At 38.6% G+C, this 13,743-nt stretch overlaps 1 protein-coding gene and 1 pseudogene across 12 annotated transcripts in view; both read left to right on the top strand.

The window, feature by feature from the left end:
- The window catches only part of LOC129063685 (myomegalin), a 161,291-nt gene that overhangs the window by 98,395 nt on the left and 49,153 nt on the right, over nt 1-13,743 (top strand). For all 12 annotated transcript variants that reach the window (XM_054564747.1, XM_054564748.1, XM_054564750.1 and 9 more), the window contains 8 exons: nt 678-857; nt 2,028-2,222; nt 4,606-4,773; nt 4,912-4,993; nt 6,353-6,444; nt 11,483-11,599; nt 11,907-12,044; nt 13,105-13,217. In XM_054564747.1, coding sequence (XP_054420722.1) covers nt 678-857; nt 2,028-2,222; nt 4,606-4,773; nt 4,912-4,993; nt 6,353-6,444; nt 11,483-11,599; nt 11,907-12,044; nt 13,105-13,217 — 1,085 coding nt within the window. The remainder of the gene's footprint in view (nt 1-677; nt 858-2,027; nt 2,223-4,605; nt 4,774-4,911; nt 4,994-6,352; nt 6,445-11,482; nt 11,600-11,906; nt 12,045-13,104; nt 13,218-13,743) is intronic.
- LOC129063687 (mitotic spindle assembly checkpoint protein MAD2A-like) lies at nt 6,451-11,474 on the top strand (annotated as a pseudogene).

The raw sequence follows: 13,743 nt of genomic DNA, 5'->3' as shown, positions 1-13,743 counted from the left end.
CTTGGCGTTCCTCCCCTACTTGGATTGCTGATCAGCCCTTCTGTCATTTTCTGAAAACCAGCATATTTGCTTTATAAGAAAAAAGATAACCAAATAACATAAATAACAGTCATTAGTTTCATCATTAAAGATTAGGAAGTGAGAAGTTTCAGCACTTTAACAAACTTTGTGGAGGGAAACAGTGAATATGGATTTCTATACCTGGTTCTCATTAATTTCTAATCCTTGTCAGTATCTCTATACTTTTACATAAGCATTGCCAGGGTGCAACTATTATATTATGGTTTTCTCATTAATGCTGCATATGTGTCTGTGTATGGCCACAATCAGAAAACTTGTTTGTTAATATTTACTGTAGGCTATTTTTGGATATTTATTTTAGGGCTTGTATCTCTAACCACCGGCCAGTTTTTAAAGTTTGTCACTTCCTGTATAGTATAGCCTACTACTTCCAGAATACTTCATTTATTATCTTATTTATATTTATCTTTCTATAAGCTACACAGGAGTTTAAACAAAAAATAGATTAGCAGGGCATTTTTTAGATGAGATACTAAGTTTTCTTATTTGGCAAAGCAGTTGATAATATAGGAGATATTAAAGGTAGGTCAAGTTCTTGTGTACACTGAGGTATGCAGCGTGGTCCTTTGACTTACGGTGACTTCTTTTGTGACTAGAGTTTGGAGAGTCTCCTGAGGGCAAAAGGCCTGGAAGTGGAACAGTTATCTGCTACCTGTCAAAATCTCCAGTGGCTGAAGGAAGAAATGGAAACCAAATTTAGCCATTGGCAGAAGGAACAAGAAAGTATTATTCAGCAGTTACAGACATCTCTGCATGAAAGAAACAAAGAAGTAGAGGCAAGACTTTAGTTAATTTAAAGACAATTGGTTTAGTGGTTACATAATCTCAGTCTTGCATTAGGACTCTTGCGGTCTGGGAGGGAGGCCAGGGACCCAAGTCTTTAATTCTTTTCTCTGCCTGGCAAGTCACTGGCTTTCACTGGGACTTTTATTCCTACTCCTATAAACTCAAGGAGACAAATGATCTTTCTTAAAGAAGTTATGTGAGGATTAGCGAGATCTAAAAAATGCACCTGCAGAAGGAACTAAGGAGTGTGAATTGATGGTCCAAAATAGCCACGGGGATGTAAAGCACAGCACGGGGAATACAGTCAATAATGCGATAACTCCGTGTGGCGCCAGGTGGGCACTGGAAATATTGGGGGCCACTGCGTAAAGGGTATGGTTATCCAGCTACTGCGCCGTCCACCCGAAACTAGTAAAAATGGCATTGAATGTAAACTGTGATTGAAAATGAAAATTAAACATACCATATGATGGCCCACCTTTATTAATTGTGGTGCTCATGCTATGTCAGGTGCCATTTTAAGAGCTCAGTGGACATTAACTCATTGAATCCCCCCAAGTCTATGAGGTGGATAGTTTTATCCCTCTTTTACAGATAAGGAAACACGTTGGAAGTGAAGTAGCTTGTCCCCCACCCATTAACATAGCTAGTAAGTGGCAGAGCCAGTGTGCAGCCCAGGCCATGTGGCTCCACCGATTTAACCACCATGTACCTCTCAGTGTAGAAATAGGAACTGTATCGCCATGAAAAAAAATATTCTTGTGCTTATTCTTGTTTAGCTTATTTTGTGTTCCCCCATAAAGTTACACTGGGGAGAAAATAAATGAAATAAATGAACTGAGTGACCATTTATCCTCATCTAATATTAATTATCATATGCCCTGAGCAAATCGGGAAAGGATTTATTTCCGAAAACAATGTCAGTTGCCATTATAAGTAGTTTTCTGTATACTGTTGGTGTTCATTTGCTGAGCACATATTTATAGTCTTCTGTGTGCCAGGTCTCTGCTAGATCTTGGGAAACAAAAATAAGTGAAACATTGATACTCGTTCTTAAGAATCTCACAGCTCTTTCTTCTAGGATAGATTCTTATAAGCCCTTTGATATATAGTAGAGGGAATTCTTTCCTCCAAAACTGACACTGTTTCTTCCGCGTTAGGATGTTAGTGCGACGTTGCTCTGCAAACTCGGACCAGGGCAGAGCGAGATCGCTGAGGAGCTGTGCCAGCGTCTGCAGCGGAAGGAAAGGATGCTGCAGGACCTTCTCGGTGATCGAAACAAGCAGGCGGTGGAGCATGAGATGGAGATTCAGGGCCTGCTTCAGGCCATGAGCACCAGGGAGCAGCAGAGCCAAGTAAGGGCTAACGCACAGACCAGAACAGTGTCACTTAGTGCATTGATAGTCTGCAAATCGGAGGCGAGTGAACCTTGTGATGTGTATATTTGTTATTTTACAGTTCAGTCTGATAGGTCTTTTTCCCTTCAGTCTATTCACTAGACTACAGTTTTACATCACTCTTCAAAATATGAAGTATTTTTAGAACATTTAGCCTTTGGAAGGGTGCCTAAACAATACATGTTCCCACCCATTAACTTCATTATGTACATTTTCTTTCCCTCAATATTCTGATAATTTTCACAGAAAGGGATATGGGACCCTGGAATATTTTGATTTTGATTTTGCATTATCAAGACATGGGGGATATTTTGTATTTCCAGCCAAGGTGTGGGAAAACTTACATATATTTTCTCTTAATTTTTGTAAAATCTGAGTTAAGAGAAAAAAAAAGATTGTAATTTTTTCAAAGCCATGATGAGAATCAAAATAATGGTGCACAAGTATTTTAAACGTAAGTTTTTAAATGTACATTCATTTTCATGTATCTTCTCATGGATGGAGAACAGTACAGTTGACTTGTACTGCATTTTAGGGATCAGCTGATCAGAATTTCCCTAGTCAGCTTTCAGCTTTTACATGGAACTAGATTCTTATCACTGGTCTATGTTATTTAACCATAGTGTTCTCTAATGCGTCCTTATGCTATGGGAGTGGTGATACTCCACTCTCTAATTCTCAGACCCACTGAAGTAAATATATTTTGTTAGGAACATGACTGCCATGTACTGCAGAATTGCTTCTAGAATGGACCTAGCAAAATTACTGAATTATTTAAGTCTTTGGCAAGAGGCTAACTGGTATTTATTTGAATTTTCTTTTTAACCCCTTTGTAATTTGAAAGAATCTTATTACACCTCAGATATATTAGATACTGCTGGTAGTAAAATAAGGGAACCTAGGAGATGACTAAAATTACAAAAGATTTTCAACTCAGGGAGAGTAATGATTGTATTCTCCTAGGTCTGCTTCTCAAATTTTGCATGCAGGATAATCCCCCCCGATTGCTTTTTAGAGACAAAGATTTCTGTCTCACCCCCAGAGACAGAAATTAGGAGGTACAGGTGGGGCTCAAGAATTTGCATTTCTTGTAAGCTTCCAGATGATGCAGCAGCACTCCTAAAAACTGTTATTATTTAAAAAATAAAAATAAAAACCCACAAAAAACCCTGAGCCATATAGCTCATATATATGATGTCTCGTATGTCATTTATTTTTCTCATAATAAAACCTCTTCACAGATATTTATAAGGCAAAACAATAATGTATTGATACCTGTTCGATGGTTATGTCCAAATTCCCAGAGAACCCAAATTTTACTTACTGAAAATGGAAGGTTATTCTTTTATCTCCCTTAGAAGTTATGACTAGAGCTCAGCTTCTCACTTAAAACAGTAGAAATTCTCCTCAGAGACAGTTGGTGCTATGATACAGCTAATACGGTTTTGATTCACTATCTTAAAATATCCCCAGTAATTTTATTCTTAGTTTATTATTTCCAGATTTTCTGATTCAATGCAGAATTTCTTTGTGCTAATGGTTACAAATAATGTTCTATCTCCCATCCTTGTTATGCCATCATCTTTCCTAGGAAACTGAGATTTTAAATGAATCAACTGCATTGGTGGTTTTAAAGTTCAGATTCTCCTGATCATGTAGTCTGATAATGTTTCTGTGTGATTGCTTCATTTAGTATTTATGTATTGAGTGCCCTTATGTGCTAGACATTGTTTTGGGTGCTTGGGGTTCAGCACTGAACAAAGCATTATAGTACCTGCCCTTAGGAAACTTAAATCCACTTGGGAGAGACACAGAGACAATAAACAGATAAATAAGAGTAAGCACATTATAAAAAAATTTAGCATGAAGAAGGGAATTGGGAGTAGAGAAAGAGATTGCTGTTTTTGATAAGCCATGCAGAGAAGGCCAATCTGATAAGGTAACATTTGACAAAGACCTACAGGGAGCAAACCAAATGGATGTTTGGGTGAAGGACATCTAGGTCAAAAGCACATGCATCCCAGAGTAAAGAAAGACCGTTATCCCAGAATTAAGATTCTGGTGGTTAAACCAGGACACCTTAGTCTGATAGAGTTCTAGCAGAACCAATTTCAGATAATTTTATTTTTAATATATCTGTTACATTCAGTTTTTTCCAATAGTCTACCTATGAGACACTTTCCACTCCTCGACTATGTTTTTACCTGTAAATTTAAAGTGAGGAAACTATTTTCTAGGGTCTCACTGGCTTCATAAACAATTGGCTTTTAACAAATAACGTCAGAACACAAGCAATGTTTTACTAGAATATCTCTAATGTTACGTGTGGTTTCCGTCCTAGGCGGCTGCAGAGAAGACAGCGCGAGCCCTGATGGAGAGGAACTCAGAATTGCAGGCCCTGCGCCAGTATTTAGGGGGCAAGGACTTTGGGGCGTCGCAAGCACTGCTCTCTAACCTACCAGCTGAAGTCACTGCCATCGGCCCCCATCTGGGAGAGCAGACCGATCAAGTAAGAACTGTAGATTTGCGTAGTATTTGCAGCCTAAGTTCGATAATTATCCAAACTGCGTGAGAACATTCTAAGTCCTTGTCATAATGATGGTGGATCCTGCAGCTTCCTAAGTTTCCCCACTCTTCCAATTCTTAGGGTCCAAAGAATGCACCCTCCAGAGATGATAGCACTTCGTTGACTACCAGAGGGGATGCCAACCTGCCCAGGTCCTCATTAGGTAAGCATCAGATTTCACTTTACTAAGGAATCTCTGCTTTTCCTTCTGTAATATCCTGTTAATAGGTTTGTCCAAGGCTCTCTTTCCCTTCCTACCTTATTGGGAAGACTAAATTTGGATTTAGCTGAAAGGATAAAGACATGTCTGTTCTAGGAAAAACTGCTCCTTCCTCATGGTGAATTGAGGTTATTGCTCTGGGTACCCACTTTGGCCCAGGGAAATTGCACCCTCCTTTTCAGGTAGCTTTGCAGGGATTCAGAAGTACAGGAGGTAGTGTTTCCAAACTTGCACAGCAGGACCCGGGGCTGACACCTTCTGGGTATCTTTCAAGAGAGCTGAGGATACTCACTGTAACTTGAAATCACCTACCTTACTGTGGTGGGCGGGGCAGGCAGTGTACATTGAGTTATTTCCCCCGCTCAACTCGATCCAAGGATGGTCGTAGGCCTTGAACTCCCTAGAAAGAACTAAATTCTGTAGATGGTAGGAGCAAAATTCAAATGGAGGCCTGGGATTAGAGTCTGTCACTCTCACAGAGGAAAGTTGGGATCTAGGGTAGCTTCAAGAAAGACATTCCCCAGCAAGTTGCAGGAGTAGTGACTCACCATGATTAATGAACCGTTGAATATAGTCCTTTGATAAGAAAGGTTGAAAAGTTGACTTACGATTTTTAATGATATCAAGAATGTGAGAATTTAGTGTCTATGTTATAGTATAGGGTATTATGGAATTCCATAGATAAGTCATGCAAGTAGTCATTTTTTAGTAAGAAAACTTCATGCTAATTGAAGAGTGAAGAATGCTGTGTTTGTTTAATTTACTCCTTATATACCTTTCTTTAAAAGTACCTTGCCCCAATTTTTATTTTATAAATTTCAAACCTATAGAAAGTGGCAAAAGTAGTATATTGAATACCCCTATACACTTTTATTAAGGTTCATCAATTAACATTTTGCCACATTTGCATCATTTATTTGCATATACACACACACACAGATAGAATGTTTTTTTCTGAACCATTTAAAAATTACTTACAGTCATGACATTTTATCCCCAAATACTTCACTATGTGTTTCCTAAGAACAAGGGCAATTACTTACATAACTACAATATAATAATCACACAGGAAATTTAAACTTCGTGTGGATCTCTGGTTTATTCAATCTTCTTTTTGTAGGCATGTAGGTTGCTTGCAGTGTTTTGCTTTTATAAATAACAGTGCAAAGAACAACTAGTGCATTTGTTTTGTGTGTGTGTGTGTGTGTGGTGCTTTGATCAGAGTAAATTCCTGAGAAATGAGACAGCAGAGATCACATTATGTTAAGAGTGATTAAAACTAGCACTATTTTTAAATTTTAGGAGACTTGGATACAGTTGCAGGGCTGGAAAAAGAACTGAGTAATGCCAAAGAGGAACTTGAACTCATGGCTAAAAAAGAAAGAGAAAGTCGGGTGAGTTTTTTAGTCAAGCCTAATTTTTAAATTCCTGGTTTTTCTTTCAAAATTCTTTATATTTAAAAGAGTACAGTTCTCTGACTATAACATCTAGACCTAAATACAAGGTATTCCTTTTTTTTTTTTCTTTCTGGAGAAAAATATAAATCATTTCATATACACATAACCTCTCCAAGATGCTCTTGTTTTTTATAAATGGGGACTGTTAATTTTTAAATGCTGAAATAACACAGTTTTCTCTGCCAATTGCTAACAGAAATAAAATAATTATAAAGTACTTGGGAATGAGCGACATGCTATGTAACTGCTGCTTAGAATTATGATATTAGAGCCACGAAATTAGTTTTGGAAGCATGGAACAAGAGAGGTTTAAGAATGATCAACATGTTTATTGAGTATTTGCTATAATCAGTGCACATTATTGGGTACTTAAATTAGCGCTAATGTTTACAATTTTATACAAAATAAGTGGTATTGGCCCTAGCTTATAGATGAAGAAGCTGAAACACAGATCTTTTAAAATGTGGTGGGGAGTACTCATATAATCAAGAAATGCCAAAGCTAAGAAATCAACTCAGAGCATTTTTTAAGTAGTCATCTCTTGGAACAGATAGTTTTTCCCATCTTTATGCTCTATTTCTAGTAATAAAGTTTTCATCAGTTTTTTTATAGAAGAGGCCTCTCAGCCTTACAGAATCTCTTGCTTCTATATGCAGCTAGTTAGATGTCTGGCTATGATGCAGAAGAAATATTAGGGCCACACAGAGCCTTCCAGACTAAAACTGAAAACCTTTACATTACGACGGCATCTGTGTCAGAAGATCGGCCAGTGTCACGGGTCCCTAAATGAAGTCCAGCTGGCTAGTCTCCAGCTCCTCAGTTTTGTTCCACCTCTTTGGTCTAGATCTGTAATATAAAAACTGTGTTTATATTTGTGATGAAATTATCTTATTGTACCTCTTAATTTCTCTTTTTATACCATTTGTGTCCTTACAGGCAGATTCATATTATATGATTAAAGTGTTGAGAATGTGAAATTGTGTGGCATTTTAAAAATACCATTTTTTAAAAGCCGCCAGTTTCCCTACCCCTTCCCCTTTTTTTGGCTCTACCCCAGACATCATCTGATTATTCATATCAGATACTCATTTCAGAACAAGGTTTCTTTTTGGTTTGGTCCTCTTTTCCGAATTATAACATTATACTGACTAAAGGGGTATTTCGAGTGACTGATATTTAGCTATATTACTTACCTTCATGTGTCCTAATCATCTACCAACTTCTCAGTTTAATATCTCATATTCATTATTACCTCCCCTCTAATAGTAGATATGTTCCAAAGGCCATACAGATTTTTCCAACTTTTTAAACATTCCCCCTACTATCTTGAGATACCAGTAGTAGTGGTAGTAGTAGTTGCCATTCATTGACTGCCTCCTATGTGCCAGGCACTTTAGATACATTTGTCTCTATTCTCACATACTTCTGAAAAGTAGCTATCATTCCTGTTTTACAACTGAGGAAACTGAAGCTCAGTTTAAATGTCTTGTGAGGGATATTATGCCATGATTTAAAACCCATGTGCAGACCTTTATCATGCTGCAATAGTGTTTCTTCCTCATGTTTTCATTTTTCTTCGGTGGAGCAAATACCTGGATATTTAATAGTAGAGATCTCTGAAGAAGGCCTAATAAATAGCACCCTTTTTCTATAGCCAAGTCCTGAACAAACTGAGAAATAAAGTAGTGGCAGATAGTGTGATACTTTATCAACTGCATTCCTGATAAGGCTTAAGTAGAGAACTCAGTGCCAGAGCCAAGTGAGCCTGCCAGCCAGTCCCCAGAACTATGTGGACTTACCTACCCAGTCATAGGTAACACCCGGCCTTAGCAGATCACCCAGCCTGCATGGTAGGGAAGAGACTGCCCATGGAGAAGCCGTGAGAGAACAGGCTCCCTGCAGGCAGCTCTCTTCCAAGGTTAGGAAAGATGGAACTAAGTCAGGCATGCCTGGTTTGTCCTTCCCCTGCCTACCTGGGGCTGAGCGAGGGAAGGGGCGGGCTCCTTCAACATGCCAAGAAATGGGAGGAAAAACATTTCCTCCTAACATGCCACAGTAGCCCACAGCCATCAAATAACTTTGTATAGTTATGAATCATCATGAGCCCATGCAGTAATGCTGTAAGCATTGATGGAATTAGAAGATACACAAGTAAAATTTTTATTGCTTATAAATAATTTACATTTTATGTATTTAAGGAAGGAAGTGTTGCTTCCCTTTAAGAAGCTTGGTTACAACTTAAACTAACTGTGTGCCATCTGTCTTTAGTTACCACATTATTTTTTTAATTTTCTCAAAATATTTCTTTAAAGTGTTTACTTAAAAATAACTTGCCATTACCTCAAAGAACATATGGATGTGCAGGATCTACAGGAAAGTCATTCCAGCCCAGTGGTTTTGAGTCCGCTTCCTTGAGTTTACATCCTGGATCTACCACTTACTGGCTGTGTAATTTTTGAACCAGTTCCTTAATTTCTCATAGCCTCAGTCATCTCCTCTGTAAATTGAGGAGTAGAAGAGTAGTTATCCTATAGGGTTATTGAAGATTTACTCATTCATTCATTAACTATAAGAGTACCTTCTCTAAGCCAGTGCTAGTGCTGGGGATGAGGCTGTAAACAAAACTAATAAGGTCCCTGACCCTATGTAATTAATTTCTACTGGGAAGATATACACTGTATACAAATATAGTATGAAAATTACAGCTTATGATAAGTAACATGAGGGAAGTAATAGTAACACGAGCCGTGTGCAGTCACTGTGGACCTGGCCATGTGCGGCAGGTCCCCTGGAAGCAGGGCAGCGCCCTGCATGGGAGCACAGAAGCCGTGACTGAGTTCTTCTCATTTGGCATCAAGCATTTTATATCAGTGTGGCATCTGTCCATCTGAAACCTCTACTCGAGTGCAGAAATTGGAACTCATCTTGCTTCTCACTACTGATCCTGAGCTTACAAAATACATACATAATGTGGTTATACAAGTTTACAGTTCAGAAACTGGTGGTAGTCATCTCAAATATTGAAATTGATGAAGTGCTTGAAAGATGGCTGTTTGATATTGAGTGTGACAAGACTGCAAAAGATGACGGGACACCCAGAGAAAAGTCTCAGGAAGCTAAGATGAGATTTGCTTGGTGATCAGACAGGTCATGGCTACAGTGACACTTCTGCCACTTTTGGAAGTTTTTGTTCATTTGATCTGCTGATCTATATAGACAAAGATCTGGCTGTACCTGAAAAGCAGGAAAAGTTGGGACCACTCATTACCAATTCTGAGCAGGTCTGTCTGTGTTTGTTCACTGCTCCAATCCACAAGGTAAACAGCATGGTGACCTACCAAGTAAAATCCCTGTTCATGACTGAAGATGAGACAAGGGCAATAATGTATTCTCAAATGTATGTTTCCTGAAATCAAGTCAACTATAGTTCATGTTTTATTTTATTGATTAATATTTAGATGGGGAAAACCTAACATTATGCTTTACATTTTTGGGTACCTGTTTGAGTTCCCATAGGATTGATGTAATTTTTTTTTATACTGTTCTAAAAGGAGCCAGCAGATTACATCAGCACTGAAAATGTCGGTTTCTTTGAGGGTGGTAACTGTAGATGGAAAAACTTTTGCTATAAAGCTAAAATGCCTTCCTAAATCAGACCTTTTGGTCAAATAGCGTGACTCAGAATATAGGTAAATGTGAAACAGAGCAAAAGAAGTCTGAGTATTCAGAATCTGTGTTTAGGTCCTAAAGCAACGGATAAGCCACAATAAAAAAAATATTGCTGTAAGGTCCTTTTGCTAATTATTTTACTATACTTGTATAGTTTCATGTTGAAAAAAAATCTCCAATTGTTTGATTTTCATGTGTATAATTTATATCTACAAAGCTATTGCTCTTTCTACTGTTTAAATTCCAGCAATGTGGAACTCTTAAAAATGTCTTTTTGTTTTATAAAGTCAGGCTTTAAATGACAATGATAAATAGAGTTAAATGTGCATGTTTAAAGAAAAAAAGAAAAGTAACATGGATGAGGATCAATCTAGAGTGTCCAAAGAAGGCTTCTCTGAGTAGATGACAGATAAGCTGGGACCCCAGGATGAGACAAAAGCAGCTCCAGGGCAGACATTCCAGGAAGAGGGAGGAGCAGGTGGAAAGGCCCTAAGTCAGCGTGCTAGTCCTAGGACAGAAAGTGTCCAGTATGCTTGGAGAATCACAAACGAAGAGTAAATGGTGGATATTGAAGTTGGAGAAATAAACAGGAGCCAGGTGACTAGGTTTATTAAAAGGATTAAATATCTCCAAAGCATTTATACTGCCTAGGGCATAGTAAGCACCTAGTCAATGTTAACAGCTATGGTTATCATCATGAGTATTAGTGAACTTTGTCATAATAAAATATTTGTCATTTTCTGGTGAAGGGAGTGAGAAGATGTAACACTGAACACTTAGGGCATGTAGTGCTAACATTCGGTAGGACTTCTTTACAGGTGGTGGCATGTTCTGTCAGGAGGTATGTAATGTTTGGTGGTCTGTTGTGATGCAAGCAGCTATCGATGCCTGTATCCATAAATCCATTAAGGGTTACAAAATGAAGATACTCTATCATGTTTTCATTTATTAATTGAAACACTCATGTAAAGAAAAACTTCATCTATTCCTGCATCTGCTAATAGTGACCGACTTTTTAAGTATCATAAGAAATGTAGTAATTCAATAAATTTGATGTGTTATAGTATTAAGTAAACTGGAGGATATCACTCAAACCATGGTTACAGCTTCCTATAGAACATCCTTTGGTGCCACACTGTGTGGTTTATTGATCTGATCCAGGAGAGCACTGTTCATGTTCTAGTTTTTACTTGCATTACTGGCTCTTAGTGTTGTGAGAGGGAAAAGTATTTGCCTCACTGTTACAATATAAATGCGACAGAGACTGTTTTCTCAGCCCACTGACTGGAGGATTTCTTCTCTGCAGATGGAGCTTTCTGCTCTACAGTCCATGATGGCTGTACAAGAGGAGGAGCTGCAGGTGCAGGCGGCAGATATGGAGTCCCTGACCAGGAACATACAGATTAAAGAAGATCTCATAAAGGTCTTTCAAAGCTTTTTAAACATGATTGGAAATCCTTGCAGCTCAGAATACCTGTGTGGCACCTACAAACAACATTTGGATGCATGAGTCCCTTGGCCAGGGCTTATCTCTTTGATATACTGTTAGTCTTTTGATATGACCATATTCTGTGGGACTTCTCAGAGTTGCTAAGATTTCCTAAGGAATACATCATTACCTTCATATGGCTTATCAGTGTCCCAGTGGAAAGTACAGCAGTCTGTTTTAGAAGCATTTGCTCCTTTGCTGAATAGTATTTTTATTACTGTTTTTGTTTTTTGACTTCTAGGACCTGCAAATGCAGCTGGTTGATCCTGAAGACATACCGGCTATGGACCGCCTGACCCAGGAAGTCTTACTGCTTCGGGAAAAGGTTGCTTTGGTAGAATCGCAGGGTCAGGAAGCTTCAGGAAACCGAAGACAACAAGTAAGCTATTGGAATACAAACCTTATTTTAATTGTGAAATAAACAGTGGAAAAGCTGTAAGTGTCAGTCACGAAGAGGTCCGTTGATGGAATTTCAGAGAATCTGTGCCCTGAAGTTTCCTGCCTTGGTCAGCAGCAGCCGCAGATCCTCCTTTCTTACCATTGTAATTCTTAAAGGGGAAGCGGTCACACACTGTCAGTTCTCTCTCATCCATGAGACACTGCTCTCAGCTGAGCCCTTCCCATCCACCTGCATTTAACCATTTAAAAAATTTTTTTATGCATTTAACCATTTATGTGCATTTAACCATCTTTTAATATTTTTAAAACATTTTCTTTAAGTTTTCAAAGGAAAAAAAAACCTCTTCTTCTGCCCCAAATTCTTTTGTAACTACTACCTCATACCTCATCTTTGCTAAGTGGCAAGCTTTTCAGAAAGACCCGCTTCCCTGTGCTCCTCTGTCATCCCTGTTGTCTCCTCAGTCATCTCTAACTACTCAGCTCAGCTCAGTCTGGCTTTTAACTCTACCAGTTAGTTCACTGAAACAGATCTCTGCCGGGTATACACTATCATAACTCGTCATCTTTATAGCACTTATTATATAGCTCAAATTGGCACAGTGACAAGCATGATTGATGAATGTCTCTTCCCCTGACTAGATAGTAAGCTGATCATCCTTAGAGCCCGGCATGTAGGAATGGGCTCAATAAATATTTACTAAATGAAAGAAGAATACTAGTAAGTCTTATTACGTTTCCCTCTTGCCCTTCCTCTCTTTCTCTTCCTCTCCTTTCTGTCAGCCTCTTTTCTATGCTTTTGGCTCTATTTCTTCTACTTCCTTCCATGTTTAAATTCCGCCTTACAGAGTTTCAAAGATAAAAAGGTTACACATGTGACATTTGTTGAAGAACGAAAGTACTATGGAAAACATAAGTAATGATAGAGTGAGCTTTTTTTAGTCATAGTACATGCTAATACATTCTTTTGGTCTTCTTTCTCAGTATTAACTGGCTTCATGTCTCATGTCTCTGTTTGCCTATTTCTTCTATTCTTTTCTCAGTTGCTGCTGATGCTAGAAGGACTGGTAGATGAACGGAGTCGGCTCAATGAGGCCCTACAAGCAGAGCGACAGCTCTATAGCAGTCTGGTGAAGTTCCATGCCCATCCAGATAGGTAAGAGAGTGACTGCACGGTTTTTCCTTTGATTCTCATTAAGTGCAGATGTTTAATGATACCAAAGAGGGGAGAAAAGAAAGCAGAGACAGCCACTGGGACGACCCAGTTTGTTATTTGTTGTGTGGATTGCTCTGAGCCCAAGTGCCTATATCTTAAGTCATATAGCTGTTACAAATTTCAAATGAGAAAACCCGGCAGGTGTCTAAAAGAATGCCTTGCATATAGTAAGCCCTCAGTGTATAGTCCTTTTCATTCTCTGCTTCATGCCCTACTAAAGGAGGTTCTAAGAGTAAGGCTATAAAGGGAACTGATGCCCACTGAATATCATTAAAGAAAATATATTTATTGTGATGGCAGATATCACCCCAGGATCACTGATAGCTATCATGATGAATGTGTATTCCTGTACCTCTTGATTTTGGGTCATGTATACTATGTCATTCCGGTTCATTTTATATACGCCTCCCCCTTTATTCCATTTTGCCTTCCTTCCTTCCTAGCCCCTCTTTTTTCTTTCCTGATT

The sequence above is a fragment of the Pteronotus mesoamericanus genome, unplaced genomic scaffold (assembly GCF_021234165.1).
Source record: "Pteronotus mesoamericanus isolate MK-2021 breed Mesoamerican mustached bat unplaced genomic scaffold, CSHL_Meso_final scaffold_99, whole genome shotgun sequence".
Taxonomy (NCBI): domain Eukaryota; kingdom Metazoa; phylum Chordata; class Mammalia; order Chiroptera; family Mormoopidae; genus Pteronotus; species Pteronotus mesoamericanus.
Note: the sequence above shows the minus strand (reverse complement) of the source record. Positions and strands in the feature narration are given on the sequence as shown.